The sequence below is a fragment of the Bos mutus genome, chromosome 9 (assembly GCF_027580195.1).
Source record: "Bos mutus isolate GX-2022 chromosome 9, NWIPB_WYAK_1.1, whole genome shotgun sequence".
Classification (NCBI taxonomy): Eukaryota; Metazoa; Chordata; class Mammalia; order Artiodactyla; family Bovidae; genus Bos; species Bos mutus.
Genome location: NC_091625.1, coordinates 81,867,526 through 81,888,781, shown reverse-complemented (window position 1 = coordinate 81,888,781; position 21,256 = coordinate 81,867,526). Strand labels below are relative to the sequence as shown.

At 39.3% G+C, this 21,256-nt stretch overlaps 1 protein-coding gene across 1 annotated transcript in view; it reads right to left on the bottom strand.

The window, feature by feature from the left end:
* Window positions 1–21,256, bottom strand: part of UTRN (utrophin) — a 556,038-nt gene that overhangs the window by 271,771 nt on the left and 263,011 nt on the right. Inside the window, 4 exon segments of the mRNA XM_070376815.1 lie at window positions 6,513–6,667; window positions 12,579–12,784; window positions 14,960–15,077; window positions 18,365–18,579. Of these exon segments, the coding sequence (XP_070232916.1) occupies window positions 6,513–6,667; window positions 12,579–12,784; window positions 14,960–15,077; window positions 18,365–18,579 (694 nt within the window).

Genomic DNA, 21,256 nt, shown 5'->3' with positions numbered 1-21,256 from the left:
AAGCAGAAGACATTCTCCACTGTGTTCATATGCTAACCTCCATGTCCATGGAAATGGCACATAGACACTGCTCGCTGCCTCAGCAATGAAGTAGAGTCTGAAATTGAACTCAAGATCTGCTTAACAAGCCACAGGCTCCAGTGAGGGACTTCACCCCGCAGAGAAAGGGACATGATAGACACCATTATGGACTAGAAGGTCCCAGTCTCCACTCCCTTACAAATACCTTCCTCTCCCCCACTCCCTCTCTGTGTTTCATCTGCATTCTTTTGACTTACCTCCAAGTAGATACACATTGCTAAAGAGCACTACAACAGGACTATCTTCCCTTTAAATGTATTAGAGATCACAAACAGGGACCCAGCACTGCCCAGCACTGAAGTTCCCTTGGGAAGCTATCTGTCCCATCCACCTAGACTGATTTTACAAATGATCCTCTTTCTTCAAACTTCTCGAAGTCCCACCTCCAACCTCACTAAGAGGATGCCTCATGGATCATAAAGAAAGCAGACGTCATTGCACTAAGAATCTTTCAACTTCCCACCACTAAAGCTCCAGGCCATGGACATCTGCATTCATCTTCTCACTGCCTTTCTGTCATAATGGAAAAAGCATCCCAGCTCTTACCAAACTCAATTCTACAGATCTCGCCTTCTTATCAACAGAAGGACCTCTTTCCTCTTCCTTTCTCTCCTCAGTCTTGAATCATAACTGTACTAGATCAACCCCATGAGCACATTCACATGCTTTATTTTTCTCCATTTTAAAGAAAAGTTACTCAGTTCTCTCTACCCTTCATTGCCTTCCAGGTAGTACCTAATCTCTTAACAACAAACTTCACTATAGATGGTCCCACAAATTGTTTCTACTTCCTCAACTTCACCTAACTCTCTAGCTTCTACTGCATCACTCCTTGAAATTGTACTTTTCAAACTAACAAGAATCTCCAAGATGTGGAATTCCAGGAATAGTGTTACGTCATCTTTTTGGATTTCTCAGTTTAATGAAACACAATGGATCATTCCTTGCTAGAAACATTTTCTTCTCTCCATTCTTTCTTTAAATATTCTTTTTGCTACACTGCTGGGCTTCCCTGGTGGCTCAGACAGTAAAGAATCCACCTGCAATGAGGGAGACCTGGGTTCCATTCCTGGGATGGGAAGATCCCCTGGAGGAGACCACTCCAGTATCCTTGCCTGGAGAATCCCAATGGATAGAGGAACCTGAAAGGCTACAGTCCATGGGGTCGCAAAGAGTCAGACATGACTGAGCAACTGAACTGAACTGAACTGAACTGAGGGCTTTGAGAGACAATTAGGTCATGAGGGCAGAGCCACCATGAATGAGATTAATGGTCTTATAAAAGAAGCCTGAGAGAGTACTCTTCTCCCTCCTGCCACATGGGGGAACAGGAAGTCTGTCCAGAGGAGGGTCCCCACCCAACCACGCTGGCACCCTGATCTCAGACTTCCATTTCTGTAGTTTATAAGCCATCCAATCCGTAGTGTTTGTTATAGCAGACTGAACAGACAAGGACTCCAACCAAGAAAGCTGCATTTTCTAAAAGTTCCATCTGTTAATAAACATTTAGAAAATCTATACTGTACTCAGTAAATCAGATCATCAACTATTTTGTCACTAATTAAAGCAGAGACTATTCAAAATGACTATAGACAAACAACTGAGGATGACTCAGCCTTCCGCTCATTTAACCACAGACAGTACTGTCAAACAGACTGAAGGCCAATGGATTTACAAGGAAGACACAGTATAACAGAGCAGATGATAATAATTTGGGGTAATCTTTTGTTGAGCATGTACCATGTACAGGGAACTTTTATACATAATTTTTGATCTTCACAATAGTCTCACTCATTAGATATTGTGTTCTGTACAAGTCAGGGCTTCCTTCATGGACTCAGTGGTAAAGAATCTACCTGCCAATGCAGGAGATGCAGGTTTGATATCTGAGTTGGGAAGAGTCCCTGGAGGAGGAACCCACTCCAGTATTCTTGCCTGGAAAAATCCCATGAACAGAGCAGGCTGGCGGGCTACAGTCCATGCGGACACAAAGAGTCAGATATAATTTAGTGACTAGAACAACGAACAACAACAAGAAGCAAGTAACTGAAACTCAGTAAACTGAAATAACTTGGTCAAAGTTCACACAAATAAGTGAATAAAGTAGTGATGTCAATCAAGGACTATTATATACCATAGCCAGTGTGCTTTTTGTCCTGCCTACACAAACCAAGAAATGCCTTAAAGTAGGCAGCAAAAGCTGGCTTCCAGGGAATGAGGACAAAGAGAAAAATATCCAGTAATTAATGATCTATAGGATCATTTATTCTTTATAACATAAAGTTATACTGTCTCATTTCCCTCACAATATTTCAGGATAAATAACTGTGTGCACATGTATGTGTGCAAGTGTCTGTGTATGTGTATATACATACACATATACATGAATATATGCACTCCAGGGTTAAAATAACATTTCAGATCCAACTGAGGCAACTACACTCCAAAAGTTACTGTTAGTAACTTTCAACTATCATTATCTCAATGTGCGCTATAGAATTTGTTAATGGGCATTAAGAAATGTAAGAAAAAAAAATTCACTGGTGAAAAGAATGGTAGTCAAGATATGTCCTAGGCTTCCCAGGTGGCCCTAAGTGGTAAAGAATCCACCTGCCAATGCAGGAGACACAGGTCAGATCCCTGAGTAGGAAAGATCCCCTAGAGTAGGAAGTGGCAACCCACTCCAGTATTCTTGCCTGGGAAATTCCACGGGCAGAGGACCCTGGCAGGATACAGTCCATGGGGTCACAAAGAGTTGGACACAACTAAGCACAAGGTTTTTCAATTAGTTTAAAATGTTAGACACAGACCTGTTGGTTACAGAATCCAAAATATCGAGAGCCAGCTATGTTTAAGAACTAAGAATTTTTTGTACATTAGGAAATCATTATGAATGTATCTAAACTGCATATTAACCCCAACTACAGTCTGAAGTAGCAAACACATTAATATTTCTGCAGCTAGGAACAAAGTTATTTGCACTAAGCAGGATAAATAAAGACTATAATAAATAGCCTCATGTCAATTCAAAGCATTCTGTTATCAGAGCCTATTGGATTTTGCTATGACAGATAAGGGACTGTGGACCTGTAACTGTGAATGGCCAAATTACTTAGTCAAACTGCAATTCAGACAAAACATTTCCTTTGAAAGCTGATATTAAACTTCACATATTATGCCGCAATAACAGTGTTCCATGGCAATCTAACAACCTTTCACCCCTCCAGAATCTGGCTGACAATGATGTACATTCAGAATATGGCTGGACAATAAGGGAAAAACCACAGTATAAGGCTGTTCCACGGCCACTACAATAGGCACAATGGCCACGTTCTGGAAGAGAGTTACATTTATTCATAGCAGATGCTCCCGTATCTTTAATCAGATCAGGTTTCTAAACTCAACATAGATAAGAACCAGTAACTGGAATGCCAAAGATCCAAGAGATGGGTACACAGAGCCGTCATCAGCAACAGCATAAAGTTCTGATAACAAAGAAGAAAAATAAAACTACTTTAAAAGGAAGGTAAGAGCCTGACAGCATAGGCAAAAAGATTTGGATTCCAGGCTCAGCTCTGTCCATATGAGCTGTGTGATCTTAGGTCTTGTTTAACTTCTCTCTGCTTCAGTTTATTCATTGACAACATTGATGAAAATTCTGCCTATCTCTTGTGGTTGTTGTGAGGATAAAATAATACAGGGGAAGAGCTTAGCACAGAGCCTGACCATGAGGAGATGCCCAACAAAATTTATACACGAAAAACAAAGCACAGAATCTCACAAAGCATAGCAACCTGAATAAATTTGCTACCAATTCTTCAGAACATGGAGAGCAGTGTCACAATTCAGTTTAGAAAAATGTCATCTTGGCTCTGCTCTGTGCCTTTGAACATGTCATTTACCTTCTCTGAGCCTAAGAGCATTACAGGAAACCAAGTATTCTCAATGGAAGAGATAAATGGTTTTTTGGTGGGGTGAGGTGGTAAAGGGAGTGAGAAAAACTGACTCTTTTTAGGAAGAAATCATATAACTATAAAGTACCAAGACAGATCACAGTATTACAATGTTCTGGGAGCAGGAAACTAAAAATGTTCTTTTAGGGGGATGATGACCTTCCCCGGTGGCTCAGACGGTAAAGCGTCTGCCTACAGTGTGGGAGCCCTGGGTTCGATCCCTGGGTCAGGAAGATCTCCTGGAGAAGGAAATGGCAACCCACTCCAGTATTCTTGCCTGGAAAATTCCATGGACAGAGGAGCTTGGTTGGCTACTGTCCATGGGGTCGCAAAGACTCGGACACGACTGAGCGACTTCACTATCACTAAAATGACAAAAAGGTTAAGAAACACCAGTTTAAGTGAACTATAAGGTCACGTACAGCTTTTACAGTTCCTTAATTCTATCTTCATAACAATAATGCCAAGAATTCAAAAAATGTTTAATATAGGTTCACGTACTATACTTAAGAAGGCAAGGAAAGATTTCTATATTCTAGAGACATCTCCAATTAAACAGCTAAAAATTGTAAATATCATTCTGTTTAAAAGAGAAAATCCTAGCACTAGAGCTATTATTCATGCTGGGATTCTGTGAGCCACAATTTTGTTGTATTTTCTTTGCTTTATAGATAATAATATATCTAAATCATATCTAAATATTAACATGTTTATTTATTTCCCCCAGAAATGCAGAAAGAAAATAAAGAGAATGACTTGTTAACTACTATGAAACTGGAACACTGTGGTCGTCTCAGCTTTGATAAATGAAAGATCACCTTGGAATATAATTCATTTTTAATTGCCTCTTCCATCTAATCTAACTACTGCTGTAGGCTGTCTTAAAATATTTACAAAGTAAAAGCAAAAAAAAGAACTGGAGTTGCTAAATAAAGCAGGCCACACATTCCAAAGTGATCAATTTTTCCGGTATTGTTTACAATATAAACAAAGTCATAATTCTTACAGATGGAATATTTGGAAACACAGGCGAAGTAGGCTTAAGGATGATCTCTTTCAGTGTTATGTTTGGGGTTTCTATCTGAGATACAATTGACGTATGCAACTATATTCGCTTACCATGATCTGATACATGTATATATTGCAAAATGATTTGCATAGCAGGTTTAGTTAACATTCATGGCCACACATAGTTACAGATTTTTCTTGTGATGGGAACTTTTAAGACTTAGTAACTTTCAAATACACAATACAGTACTGTTAACCATAATTACCATGCTTTACATTACATCCCCAGAATGTAAGTTTGTACTTTAAAGATGCTTTTAATTCCCCTTCTTTCCCGCCTTAGTTTTAGAATCCTTACTATGCCCAAATTATCTGTCACAACAAAAGAAAAGCAGGTGTTCTAAAATGCTAGAAAGATCAATATTGCAACTATATTCTGCTTTAACCACTTCAGAGTTTTGTATTTCCTACACTTGTTTTTATTTTCTCCAGAATCCAAGGGAGACAGAGCAACATATTCATGTTCATGAACTGCCTCATAATTTTCTTTGAGTTTCCCAAAATTTACAATATAGATTCTAACTAAAAATGACATTTTAAAAATGTACAAAATACATCCAGATCAAACTGTTACTAAACATTTGGCTATAATTCATTACCAGTAATATGTATAATAAAGTGTTCTATTTTATTCACTGCAAAATAAATGTGGTTTTGATATCAAATTAGCTTTCAGGCATTTGCATCTGAATATATAAGATGTGTGTGAAGCCATAATTTCATTTCGACACAGGTATTCCCAGTACTATGCAGGAAGTACACACTTTCTTTTACTGAAGATGAATATAAACATGCAGCCTTAAAGAGATGCTAACCACTGTTAACGCTGCCTCAAATTCTAGATGTTCAAGTGACTGAAAAATTTCTCTTATAAATACATGCTATTTTAGACTGCTCCAAACATACTGACAAGACAGAGTAACGGAAAGAAAAGATAATAAATGAGTTGGAGCCCAATATACACTTAGTATATTTCAGGAGTCTAGTGTGGATCCATGTATTCTCAGCCTCAAATGAGGATAACCTGGCCACACAGCACATGTTTCACTATTAGGGATAATGTTACCCTGAGGTGCCATAATACCAAAGTGTTCCTTACCATCAGAGTACCACCAAATGTACTCTAGGCAATGCTGAGAGGCATAAGAAAATCAGAACTCATAAAATGATCACTGTCAAGGTTTAGACTTACTCAAGGAAATACTCCATGGCAGAAATTCAATTAGCTAACGTATCACACTATATTAAGTGTGATAATACTAACTTGGTACAGCATAATATTTTTAAAAAAAATAATAAAATATGCATCCAGTAGGGACATCTTCTACATGCTTCCATGAGAAGGCCAAAGCAATCAAATTCTCAACTTGACAATTTTCACACATACACCTGTCAAGGCCTCAGCAATACCTTTGTTTTAGATTGATCCATGATGTTTTTAAGTACTCCGTGGTTTCTTTCACATTTCTTGTGTCATCACTGCCATATTCTTCCAGCAATTTCTGCAGGACATTATCGAATGCCATTACAACACCATCTCCAGCAGCCAGTTCTTGAAGCAGCATCTAAGGTGTAATTTCAGATGTAATCAGGTGTAAATTCAGATGTAATTTCAGATGTAATCATAAGACTGGACCACTCAGTTACAAATATGACCAAAACACTTCGTCTTTTCAATAGGTTTTAATATGTTTCAGACACAGATATCAAAAGAAAGGAACACATTATAAGACAAACTCTTGCATGTAAGCTCAAACAAAAATAATTCTGGAAGTGAAAAGTGATCAAGTACATAGCAAGTACATAGCAGATAGTGTTAAAAGATTACTATCTTTTCCTCTTTGATATATTTTAATTCCTCGAACCATTTGCTTTGTTCATTACAAATGCTATGCATCTGATTGTAAGAGGAATACACATCTCATAGGAATGAATTTACTATAGAGTTAGTTCCTCTATATGCACTTGGAGATGCAGAAAGGTCGAGAATATGGAAATCTTCTTGCCCCTGGATCACTATGCCTGCTTACAAAGTTAACTGTTGGGTGAATTCAGTAGTGAAGCAAGGGTTACTGAGAGTGCCTGAATAAATTATATTGATGCTGTGTGTCCATAGGCACTGGCTTTATGATACATTTTTTTTCCCCTGAGAGCCCTTGCATCAAGATGCTGCTGCTGCTGCTAAGTCGCATCAGTTGTGTCTGACTCTGTGCGACCCCATAGACGGCAGCCCACCAGGCTCCCCCGTCCCTGGGATCCTCCAGGCAACAATACTGGAGTGGGTTGCCATTTCCTTCTCCAATGCATGAAAGTGAAAAGTGAAAGTGAAGCCCCTCAGTCGTGTCCAACTCCTAGCGACCCCATGGACTGCAGCCTATCAGGCTCCTCCGTCCATGGGATTTGCCAGGCAAGAGTACTGGAGTGGGGTGCCATTGCCTTCTCTGCCTGCATCAAGATACTCCCTATGAAACCGAAATGACAAATGAATGTTCTCATAATTTTTGTAGCAACTAGCAGAAAAACCCACCCTAGAGTACCAGAAGAACAGAACCATGCTGCTAATTCAGTTCAGTCGCTCACTCATGTCTGACTCTGTGTAATCTCATGAACTACAGCATGTGAGGCTTCCCTATCCATCACCAAGTCCCAGAGCTTGCTCAAACTCATGTCCATCGAGTCAGTGATGCCATCCAACCATCTCATCCTCTGTCGTCCCTTTCTCCTCCTGCCTTCAATCGTTCCCAGCATCAGGGTCTTTTCCAAGGAGTCAGTTTTTCACATCAGGTGGCCCAAGTATTGGAGTTTCAGCTTCAGCATCAGTTCTTCCAATGAACAATCAGGACTGATTTCCTTTGCAATTGATTGGTATGATTTCCTTGAAGTTCAAGGGACTCTCAAGAGTCTTCTCCAACACCCAGTTCAAAAGCATCAATTCTTAGGTGCTCAGCTTTCTTTATGGTCCAACTCTCACATCCATACATGACTACTGGAAAAACCATAGCTTTGACTAGATGGACCTTTGTTGACAAAGTAATGTCTCCGCTTTTTAATATGCTATCTAGGTTGGTCATAGCTTTTCTCCCAAAGAGGAAGCATCTTTTAATTTCATGGCTGAAGTCACTGTCTGCAGTGATTTTGGAGCCCCCAAAAATAAAATCTCTCACTGTCCCCATTGTTTCCCATCTATTTGCAATGAAGTGATGGGACTGGATACCATGATCTTCATTTTTTGAATGCTGAGTTTTAAGACAGCTTTTTCACTCTCCTCTTTCACTTTCATCAAGAGGCTCTTTAGTTCTTCTTTGCTTTATGCCATAAGGGTGGTGTCATCTGCATATCTGAGGTTATTGATATCTCTCCCAGCAATCTTGATTCCCGCTTGTGCTTCATCCAGCCGGGCATTTCTCATGATGTACTCTGTAAATTAGTTAAATAAGCAGGATGACAGTGCACAGCCTCGATGTACTCTTTTCCTGATTTGGAACCAGTCTGTTGCTACACCTCCAGTTCTAAATGTTGCTTCTTGACCTGAATACAGATGTCTCAGGAGGCAGGTAAAGGGTCTGGTATTCCCATCTCTTTCAGAACTTTCCACAGTTTAATGTGATCCACACAGTCAAAGGCTTTGACATAGTCAATAAAGCAGAAGTAGATGTTTTTCTGGAATTCTCTTACTTTTTCAATGATCGAATGAATGTTGGCAATTTGATCTCTGGCTCCTCTGCCTTATCTATATCCAACTTGAACATCTGGAAGTTCACAGTTCACGTATTGCTGAAGCCTGGCTTGGAGAATTTTGAGCATTACTTTACTAGCGTGTGAGATGAGTGCAACTGTGCAGTAGTTTGAGCATTCTTTGGCATTGCCTTTCTTTGGGATTGAAATGGAAACTGACCTTTTCTAGTCCTGTGGCCACTGCTGAGCTTTCCACATTTGCTGGCATATTAAGTGCAGCCCTTTCACAGCATCATCTTCCAGGATTTGAAATAGCGCAACTGGAATTCCATCACCTCCACTAGTTTTGTTCGTAGTGATGCTTCCTAAGGACCACTTGACTTCACATTCCAGGATGTCTGGCTCTAGGTCAGTGACCACACCATCGTGCTTATCTGGGTCATGAAGATCTTTTTTGTACAGTTCTTCTGTGTATTCTTGCCACCTCTTATTAGTATCTTCTGCTTCCGTTAGATCCATACCATATCTGTCCTTTATCGAGCCCATCTTTGCATGAAATATTCCCTTGGTATCTCTAATTCTCTTGAAGAGATCTCCAGTCTTACCCATTCTATTGCTTTCCTCTATTTCTTTGCATTGTTCGCTGAGGAAGGCTTTCTTATCTCTCCTTGCTATTCTTTGGAACTCTGCATTCAGATGGATATATCTTTCCTTTTCTCCTTTGCCTTTCACTTCTCTTCTTTTCTCAGCTATTTGTAAGACCTCCTCCGATAGCCATTTGGCCTTTTTGCATTTCTTTTTCTTAGGGATGGTCTTGATCTTTGTCTCCTATACAATTTCACAAACCTCTGTCCATAGTTCTTCAGGCATTCTGTCAATGAGATCTAATCCCTTGAATCTGTTTGTCACTTTCACTGTTTAATCTTAAGGGATTTGATTTAGGTCATACCTGAATGGTCTAGTGGTTTTCCCTACTTTCTTCAATTTAAGTCTGAATTTGGCAATAAGGAGCTCATGATCTGATCCACAGACAACTCTCAGTCTTGTTTTTCTGACTGTACAGAGCTTCTCCATCTTTGGCTGCAAAGCATATAATCAATCTGATTTAGGTGTCGACCATCTGATGATGTCCATGTGTAGAGTCTTCTCTTGTGTTGTTGGAAGAGGGTGTTTGCTATGACCAGTGCATTCTCTTGCAAAACTATTAGCCTTTGGCCTACTTTGTTTTGTACTCCAAGGCTAAACTTGCCTGTTATTCCAGGTATCTCTCTCTCTCTCTTTTTTTTTACCTTTATTTATTTTTTTTTAATTTTATTTTATTTTTAAACTTTACATAATTGTATTAGTTTTGCCAAATATCAAAATGAATCCGCCACAGGTATACATGTGTTCCCCATCCTGAACCCTCCTCCCTCCTCCCTCCCCATACCATCCCTCTGGGTCGTCCCAGTGCACTAGCCCCAAGCATCCAGTATCGTGCATCGAACCTGGACTGGCAACTCGTTTCTTACATGATATTTTACATGTTTCAATGTCATTCTCCCAAATCTTCCCACCCTCTCCCTCTCCCACAGAGTCCATAAGACTGTTCTATACATCAGTGTCTCTTTTGCTGTCTCGTACACCGGGTTATTGTTACAATCTTTCTAAATTCCATATATATGCGTTAGTATACTGTATTGGTGTTTTTCCTTCTGGCTTACTTCACTCTGTATGATAGGCTCCAGTTTCATCCACCTCATTAGAACTGATTCAAATGTATTCTTTTTAATGGCTGAGTAATACTCCATTGTGTATATGTACCACAGCTTTCTTATCCATTCATCTGCTGATGGACATCTAGGTTGCTTCCATGTCCTGGCTATTATAAACAGTGCTGCGATGAACACTGGGGTACACGTGTCTCTTTCCCTTCTGGTTTCCTCAGTGTGTATGCCCAGCAGTGGGATTGCTGGATCATAAGGCTATCTCTTGACTTTCTACTTTTGCATTCCAGTCCCCTATGATGAAAAGGACATCTTTTGGATGTTAATTCTAGAAGTTCTTGTAGCTCTTCATAGAACTGTTAACTTCACTTCTTCAGCAGTACTGGTTGGGGCACAGACGTGGATTACTGTGATATTGCATGGTTTGCTTTGGAAACGAACAGAGATCATTCTATCGTTTTTTAGATTGCACCCAAGCACTACATTTCAGACTCTTGTTGACTATGATGGCTACTCCATTTTTTCTAAGGGATTCTTGCCCACAGTAATAGATATAACTATCATCTGAATTAAATTCACCCATTCCAGTCCACTTTAGTTCACTGATTCCTAAAATGTCAATGTTCACTGTTGCTATCTCCTTTTTCACCACTTCCAATTTACCTTGATTCATGGACCTAACATTCTAGGTTCCTATGCAATACTGTTCTTTACAGAACTTTACCTCCATCACCAGTCATATGCATAATTGGGCACTGTTTTCGCTTTGACTCCATCACTTCATTGTTTCTGGAGTTGTTTCTCAACTCTTCTCCAGTAGCATATTGGGCACCTACCAAACTGGGGAGTTCCTCTTTCAGTGTCATATCTTTTTCCCTTTTCACGCTAATGTTGCTAATAAGAAAAGAATATTCTGAATATAATAATTGAAACACTGATATCGCTTTCAATTGTATTCCTCTGGTTAAGAGTCCAAGGGCTTTGCTGATTATTATTTTTTTAGTCATTTGGTTAAAACAAATCAGCAGATAACACAGAGAACGATAGTGATAGCATAGCAGATAGCATAGAGATAGATAGAGAATGATCCAGAAAACCAGGATACCTGGCCACTTGATTTTTAAATAGCAATCATGGAAAGTCTACAGGTCTAAAGAATAAAAACATGCTGTCCTGTTTCAGATTCTGCTCCCCATATATTCTATATTATATCCTTCACAAGCATACACCTTCATCTAGGCTATCTGAAGGGCTAATCAATGTTACACCACATATAACCTAACAACCATAACCTCCAATTCAAGAATATTTTCTATGATTGTAGAGAGATTTAATGTAGCACTTTGAAGTACCATAAGTATTCAATATCATCAACTCTATAATCAAACTAATCATAAAAAAGGTACTTGCTCTGATGATACTGATAAAACAGTTTGGTTACAAAGGTATTAAAAGAAACTAAACTTAATATTTGATTTGTTCACTACATGTCTGGTAAGTCTCTTCAGTCACGTCTGACTCTTTGTGACCCTCTGGACTGTAGCCTGCCAGGCTCTTCCTTCCATGGAATTCCCCAAGCATGAACACTGGAGTGGGCTGCCATGAACTCCTCCAGGGGATCTTCCTGATCCAGGGATCAAACCCACATCTCTTAAGTCTCCTGCATTGGAAGGAGGGTTCTTTACCACTAGTGTCACTGGAGAAGCCCTTGTTCACTACTTTAGCCCTCGTGAACATTTTGGGAGATTTCATAAATAAAAATGACCTTCAACGTAAATACAGAAGGAAGCAAAAGGAGGATTCCTGGGATTCTGAAGGTGTTTTCTTTCTAGATGTTGGTTCATGGGTGTGTTCCATCTGCAAAGAATCAGTGAGCTGTAATTCTGGGATACAAGTACATTTCTACTCATTATTACTCTGGAAATTTTCCAAAACAACCTTCCTGGTCAAATTCTTTACATAAATTTCAATGTACATTCTAAGCACTTGGGAAAACTTTATGACAAGGGTCCTAAAAATTATGGCTAACAATAGACTAAAAAAGCATATCCCACAGATTGGTAATGCCAGAAAGTAACTAATGAGCCTTACTTACTTGACTATCAGAAATCTGTTTGACAAGTGGATCCCTTCGAGCCTGTTGAAGAATATAGAGGCGAGCCTCATACTTTCTCATGAGCTCTTCAGTCTCCTCCCTGTGGTCATCCCACTGGAGACTGTCAATAATCATGTCCTCCAGCTGCTGCCGTCTTAACTCCACACCATGCTGGGTGTTATCCCACTGGTTCTTGACCTTTTCCACTGGAGGAGGCATTACATTAAAAAAAAAAAAAGATCCCAGAAAGCAGCCATTAGGAAAAGGAAAAAATACATGACACCAAATTCATCATAAATAAGGTCAAATATGGAAAAGAGAAAGGTAGCCAAATGGTACATACATTTTAAAGGAATTTTATTATGTCTGCCATACTATATGACTGATACATTTCTGAAATCATCCTTGAAGAAAAAAATGTTGAATTAAACTCTATTCTGATCACATTAAAATATCTCATAATAAAGATATTTACTATTTTAAACAGATAAACAAAAAATTATTTAAAAATTAATTCTTACCCGGTTTATATTTACAGAACCTGGTCTGAAAAAGGGAGATTACAGTACTTTTGACAGTACTTTATGATATACTTTTATGACCATAGAAACAGTCACTTGTCATCCTCTAAGGAAATGCTCTGAGGTAGCATTGATTTTAAGAGAAAACAAACTATTTAAGAGTTCTTTTCACATTTGTTTTTCTGTAGCATGAAACCTCTCTAAAAGGAAGTGTTTTTATATATTTAAGAGAAGCACTACAAGTAAATGAGATTCAAGTTCTATGTATCAACAGTTTCTATTATAAAAAATCCATATTAACTCTTTTCCTCTCTCTTTTTTTTTACTCTTTCTTCTTATTTTTCTTTCTTTGATTTTCTTTTTGGTCCCCTTCTCTTCTCCTTTTCTCTCTCCTACTTTCTTTTCTCTTCTACTTTTAAGAGGGAGTTATGAAAAAGAAGGGACTTCCCAGGCGGCACTAGCAGTAAAGAACCCTCCTACTGGGGTCAATCCATGGGTCAGGAAGATTCCCTGGAGGAGCAAATGGCAACCCTTGCTGCCTGGAGAATCCCTTGGACAGAACAGCCTGGCGGGCTACAGTCCATGGGGTGGTAAAGAGTCAGACATAACTGAACACACACACACATCTATCAATTAACTTAAAAAGAAATAAAATGGCTCACTTAGCAAAAACAAACCAACATTGTGAGATACTAAAAGTTCTCTGCTAACTCATCTCTTATAATAATTTTGCTGGTGCCACATTCATGTTGAAATCAAAATATGTTTAATAGGGGGAACAGTTGACTTTCCTTGAGAAATATTAGGCAAGGTAATAAACTACCTTCCAGTTCATATTATGCCATAAATATTTATTAAGTTCCTAATTGGTACTGAGCAGTGTTGGAAATCTTGGGGCCAAAGAGGTGAATATTCACAACTTACAGAAGGGAGAGAGAATTAATAGTGAGATCGACAATGAAATTATAGGGGGGAAAGACCATAGCAGGAACTAAAGATAGAAAATACAGTTCACCAGGGACTTAAAGAGGGTGGGAAAGACTTTGCAGAGTGGGTGACATTTTATCTGCTGAGTAGAATTTCACCCGGGGAGAGAAGGCCAAGAAGAAGAAAACATAATGTGAATAAAGGTAAGAAGACTAGGAAATGTCAGGACGTTATAAAGAACAGACATCGTTCAGAACAGCTACAGACAGTGCTGAGGGCTACAGAGAGGAAGCGGGTGATGCAAACACACAGTGATTGTCCCTACATGACATTCTTAAGAATCCTGACTGTTCTGTATGTCATACAGATTTAACAGATCCCTGTAGGCCAGAAAGCCAATTCCAAACAGGGAACTTTGTTGCTGCTGAGTTGTATTTAATTTTTGTTCCATGTTGTATTTAACTAAAGTATTCTCAAATTAGAGCCAGATACACAGGTATATAGTAGCTACTCAACACATATTTTTGGAATGAATTCTGAGAAGAGGAGTTAAAAGACATGGTAAGATTTGGTTTCAGTGAATATAATAGGAGAATGGATTTGCATTCCTATGGGTTTCTCTAACTTTTGTCTCTTTGGTTTCTTTAAAAGAAATTCTAACCTAAATGAAAAAACAAACAAACAAACCTTCAATGTATTACTAATTACTTAAAAACTAACGCTGTTCATAGTTTAAGGGATTCATAAAGGAATTATGAAAATCTTCACAAAAAATAAAAAAAAACAAGGGAAAGCTATTTCATTAATAGGGATTATCAAATATCAAATTATCAAGTAATAGTAATTTCTAGCTGAATAATCTTCAAAAATGTGCATGTTATCATTTTCAAGGAAAATGAATGATGATGTATACTTTTATTTTTTAAATCTTACATTTTTCAGTGATTGCTGTTCTCACATCTGAACTGGAAGCTTTATTTTTCAGATTCTGCGCCAATGTAAAGACATAATCGAGCTGAGGATGGCGCTGTTCTAAGTCAGCCTTTGTGATCTGTCAAGACAAAATGATCATTAAGACAGGTTAATAAGCTGTACGATAAAAACACTAACAAAGCATAACTGGTGTGCTGCCATCCAAGCTGTTGTTTTCCTCCTGAAAGGAGCAGTGAGCCATCAGTGCTATAGAGGAGAAAAGTGCAGGATCTGGGGTCAGAGGCCCCAGGTTCGAATCTTGGCTCTCCCACTTATTATCTGGATCACCAGGCAAGGTACTTTACCTCTCTTGTTTCCACAAAAAGAAATAATAAAAACACCTGCAGTTCAGCTATATCAAGTCTGAGAAGATTAAATGAAGAAAATCCCTTTGAAATCTAAAAAGTATGTTCAAAACATTAGCAAGGGGACTTCCTTGGTGGTCTCTGGTTAAGAATCCACCTCCCAGTGCAAGGGATTCAGGTTCAGTCACTGCTCTAGGAACTAAGATCCCACATGCCTTGGAGCAACTAAGCCTGCAGACCACAGCTACTGAGCCTGTGAGTCACAACTAGAGAAACCCATGCCCTGCAACAAAGAGTGCAACCAAAAAACAAAAACATTAGCAGTGATTTCTGCAACTGATGCTCTGCACATCTGTCCTACAACAGAAATGAACATAAACTAATGGCACCTACAGGGTGGAGATGAGGGGGTAGAAAAACTCGAACTAGAAGAACTGCAAATTAAATAACCCTAAACACAAAGAGTCGGACACAACTGAGTGATTAAGCACAGCACAGCACAGACAGAAAAGACTGCTGCTTGAGAAAGTTAGAGTTTCTTAGGAGGGAAAAGTTAACAATATTAAGAAAATGGTGTGTTTTAAGTATAGAACTCACACATAGCCATAAAGATTAAAATATACAACTTCCAAAGAGAATCCACAGCTCTTCCTCTGTGAATTCCCTAACTTTTCAGATTTCAATTATTCCTATAGTGTCAAGTATTATTTCTAAATGGCTTTATTCACAACCTCTAATCCTGAATCACACAGAGACAGTTCAATGAATGCTGATCATTTCCTTGTAAGTGGCATAAGGACCTTTCAACACAACGTATCTGAAACTAAATCAATCAAACCCTTATTCACATTCCATTTCTTCTGTTCCTGATTTCCGCTAATTGCAATGACATCATCTCAGCCACTCAGAAAGGGCTTTTCTCCTTGTTTTAAGCACCTCGTGCACTATTCCCAGTCTTCTTACTCAAGCAGAGCATTGTTATGATCAGTCTCCAGCCACAGTTTTAAAAAGAAAATGGGAAGAAAAGATGCTTACCGATTGCTTACAGACTAAAAATCCAAAGAGCTTTGCTTAGTCCACAAGCTCCTTCGGAAGGTGGACTTGGTCTGACTTCATTGACTTCCCACTACACCTCCTTACTGCACAACTGTTGAACCATCCCTCATGCTCCCCACCTCAAATCTTTATTCACCCTGGTCACTATACCAGGAATGTCATTTATTTTGTCTCTAAGCATCAAAATTCCACATAGTCTGCATTCCTTCACTGTGAATGTAACCCCTTCTTCATCCTGGCTGCTCTACCACGTGGCTGTACCTGCTCAGTGGCTTTTTTTAGACTGTGCCTCTCACATATATCTTCAATATGGGAATAAAACTGGTACCTACTTCACAAGATTGTTAAAGTGAATGAGATAATACACGTCAAATACTTAGAAAGACACCGAGCACACACTAAGCACTTAGTAAGAGTTAGTAATAGCTGCTATTATTTTATTATTTTTCATAGTTCATTCTTAGTTTCTATCTGATATATTCATTTCAGCATCCCTACACAACATATAGCCCAGGACCAAAAATACACTGAATATGGAGAAAGAACTTTAAGATTGATATCAAATGGCATATGTATAGAAATAAAATTATAGTCAGGAGAGTCTCACTGATGATGTCAACAATTAAATAAGCTCATTATTAAATATAGGTTGAAAAGGCACTTCAACAAATGCCTATATGACATTAGGGACTAAATTAACACCAGTTTACATTTATACTGATACAGCCAGATTTAGGACGTCAGTTTTAGCTTGTAAAAACAGAGTCTACAGCTCACATTCTTAACCAAAACAACACAAATGCAAGAAAAGCTTTCTGCATCAGAGCTAGCCAGTGTGGCTGACAGATCAAGAATTTTTTAAGAGGGACGTGGACTCCACTCTGAGGGGCCGGAGGCAGCTGGGTGGTCCACGTCGTGAGCGTCTTGGAGGCGACCTGGTAGGACCGGGCTGCTTCAGACCTATTGCCTCTCCATTTAGTGCATTGGCACCCAAGCTTGTGCGGTGCCATCGGGACCTACGAGTGGACGGAGGCAATAACTTCGCTGAGGAAGGGCTCATCGCCGTTCACTCCCACAGAGTCCCCCTAATTAATCATTCTGGAGGTCCTGCTTTCCAGATGCAAGCACAGTTGCTCTCCTTGTGAAAGTGAAGTGAAGTCGCTCAGTCATATCCGACTCTTTGCAACCCCATGGACTGTAGCTTACCAGGCTCCTCAGTCCATGGAATTTTCCAGGCAAGAGTACTGGAGTGGGTTGCCATTTCCTTCTCCAGGGGGATCTTCCCAACCCGGGGATCGAACCCGGGTCTCCGACATTGCAGGCAGACGCTTTACCATCTGAGCCACCAGGGAAGCCCCAAAAGCAGTTTATTAACAGAAGAGTACTGAAAATTAGAGGAGAAGAAAGCTGTTGGGGCCATGTACTGTGAGAGGCTGGGTGACCTGCTTCAGCGGTTGAACTTTGTAATGTTGGCTGTGAGCCTGATGCCCCAGACCCAGGGCATGATCAGGAGGCGGGAACTGAGGTTAATGAAGCCCACCATCATCCTTATCAACATCGGCAGAGGCCTACTAGTTGATCAAGACACCCTGGTGAAAGCCCTTCAGACTGGGTTCATTAAGGCAGCAGCGTTGGATGTGACGTATCCAGAGTCCCTGCCCAGAGGTCATCCTTTGTTGAAGAACGTCACTCTGACACCTCACAGAGGACGTGCAACTCGTCAAGCAAGTCGGACATATGATGGCATATTTGGTTGAAAGCATCCTGGCTTCTTTCAGTGGCCTTCCTGTTCCTAAGGATGTGCTGCTTAAATAATTTTAGGTGAGTTAAGAATTCAGTGGGATGAAAACACGGCAGATTAAATGGACAAGAAACACTTTAAAAAAAAATTTTTTTTTAAAGCTCATTCTCGCAGAGTTTAAGATAAACAAAAGCGATCCATACAGATCTTGTCTACTCCTGTGCTGTGGTGTTTCCATGACAAACCTTTACACTAGGTACCTACTTTCATTCGCGAAATTGTCTTATTGATCTCTTCTACATCCCCGACAGTGACAATGTTGGACTTCAGCATCTGGTCGATCAATACCAGCCAGTCGGCTAGTTCTGTTATCGTCTTATCCAGATCCGCAGGAACTGAAATTTCTGAAGCACGAGGAGATGGGACAGGAATATCTGATGCAGATGATGCTAGCACCACCTTTTGGACACTGGGATGAGCTGAAATTAAACATGAAGCAAAGTGTTAATAACACAGCAGGATAATCTGATATTGGTTATATAATGGAGATGTATGCATATGTGTATTTATGTAAATTTTAGTTTAAGTAAAATGATTGAAAGAGGGTTTTTTTATTTTAATTGGAGGATAATTGCTTTACAGTGTTGCATTGGTTCTGTCATACATCAAGAATCAGCCATAATCAGCCATTTTTTCTTGTTTAATAATGAAATGGCAATATTATTTCCTAAAGTAGCTACAAGGCTTATGGTTGCAATAAAGCTAATTAAAGACAGTCTCACCATATCTGGGGCTTCCCAGGTGGCACTAATGGTAAAGAACCCAGCTGCCAATGCAGGAGACAAAAAAAAAAAGCAGCTTCAATACCTGAGTTGGGAAGATACCCTGGAGGAGGGCATGGCAACCCAGTCCCGTATTCTTGCCTGGAGAATCCCATGGACAGAGGAGCCTGGCAGACTACGGTCCATAGGTCGCACAGAGTCGGGCATGACTGAAGCGACTTAGCATGCACACAGCCTATTTGAGGGCAGCAATAATTCAAAAGCAACTAACAGTAACTAAGACTGACATCAAGAGAAAATTTTTTTAAATACATCAATCATGAAAAAGTTAGGAGTGTTATTTTATTTTATCAAGATGTTTTTGCTTTAACTATAAAGCCAATTTATCTGTAATTTTCTGTCCTTTTTTTACTTAACTTTATAACATGAGTATTAGTAATTCTTAATAAACCTAGGTAATAATCTTTATTTACAGTCACTAATTTTTAGTTACCCCTTTTCTTACAGCTGGATACTTAAGACTCCTCTTGAACTTTTACTTTAAAAAAGATTTGCAGATACAGTCAACTAATATTTGACAAGGGAGCCAAGAATATACAATGGAGAAAAGACAGTCTTTTCAATACATAATGCTAAGATAATTGGACATTCACATGTAAAAGAGTAAATTTGGGCCTATGTCTTATACCACTTGCAAAAACTAACTCAAAATAGATTAAAGACTTAAATGTAAAACCTGAAACTATGAAACTCCTAGAAGAAAACACAGGAGATAAAGCTCCTTGATACAGGTCACGGTATTCTTTGAATAAAGCTCCTTGACAGAGGTCATGGTATTGACTCTTTGAATATAACACCTGAAGAATATAACTGAACAAGTGGAACTACCATCAAACTAAAAAGCTTCTACACAGCAAAAGAAACCATCAACACAACAAAGTGAAAAGACAACATACACAGAACAGCAAAGAATAATTGCAAACCATATCTCTGCTAAAGGGTTAATATTGAAATATATATGTATACACATAACTCAGATATTAAAAAATGAGAAAAATCCTATCATTTAAGATAACATGGATGGACCTTGAAGGTATTATGCTAAGTAAACTAAGTCAGCTGCTGCTGCTAAGTTGCTTCAGTCGTGTCTGACTCTGTGCAACCCCATAGATGGCAGCCCCCCAGGCTCCCCCATCCCTGGGATTCTCCAGGAAAGAATACTGGAGTGGGTTGCCATTTCCTTCTCCAATGCATGGGAGTGAGATGTGAAAGTGAAGTCGCTCTGTTGTGTCCGACTCTTAGCGACCCCATGGACTGCAGCCTACCAAGCTCCTCCGTCCATGGGATTTTCCAGGCAAGAGTACTGGAGTGGGTTGCCACCAAGTCAGCTAGAGAAAGACAAGAACTGTATGATCTCTCTTATATGTGGTATCCAAACAAGAAAAAAAAAATTCATAGGAAAAGAGATCAATCAGACTTGTGGTTAAGAGAAGTGAATGCAAAGGGGGAGGAGAAATAAGAAAAGGTGGTCAAAAGTCACAAACTTCCAGTTACAAGATAAACACTAGGGGTGTAATGTACAACATGAAGGTTACAGTTAACCCTGCAATGAGATACAGAAAAGGTAAGACAGTAAATCCTATGAGGTCTCATCATAAGAAGAAATGTTTTTCTCTTTTCTTTTGTTAATTACGTGTATATGAGAAGATGATTCATTTATGATAATCACTTCACAATACATGTAAATCAGACCATCATGCTATACACCTCAAACTTATAAAGTGATATATGTCAGTTATTTCTCAATAAAACTGGGGGGAAAAAAACTAGGTTTGAAGATGCAAAGTAATACGGTATGAAACTCAAAGTTCGTCATAATAAGCTAAAAAAAGACTTTGCAATTCTAATGTTTCTATTAGTGCCAGATGCTGAGCACAGCCTCTCACAGGCAACAAAGAAGGGTGGAGGATGTAAGCGCCTCACGAAGCGGCACCATGACTAGGAGACACCTGCTGGCAGAATCCCACTCAGTTCACTTAACGCACAGGTCCTGACTGTTCCTGTTTTCAGTTGCCTTTCTTGATCTTCACAGGTTCTAAGACAAGAATGTCATTTTGGGCTGTCCACCTGATATATTTTCCACTTAGACTTATGCCACACACTTAAAGACAGAGACTGTAGTCTTTCTTCTCTGTGATTGAAGCTTTTAGATTATTGACTCAGTCCATTCCTGCTCACTGATTTTCAGTACAGATTTTACAAGCACAGAAAGCACAAGCCCTTGGTTTTGCTTTTGCAAAACCTTGACATGCTGGGCCCACAGATTTGATGTGGCACATAAGCTAACTCTGCCAATGTAGGTCAAAGCTGATGA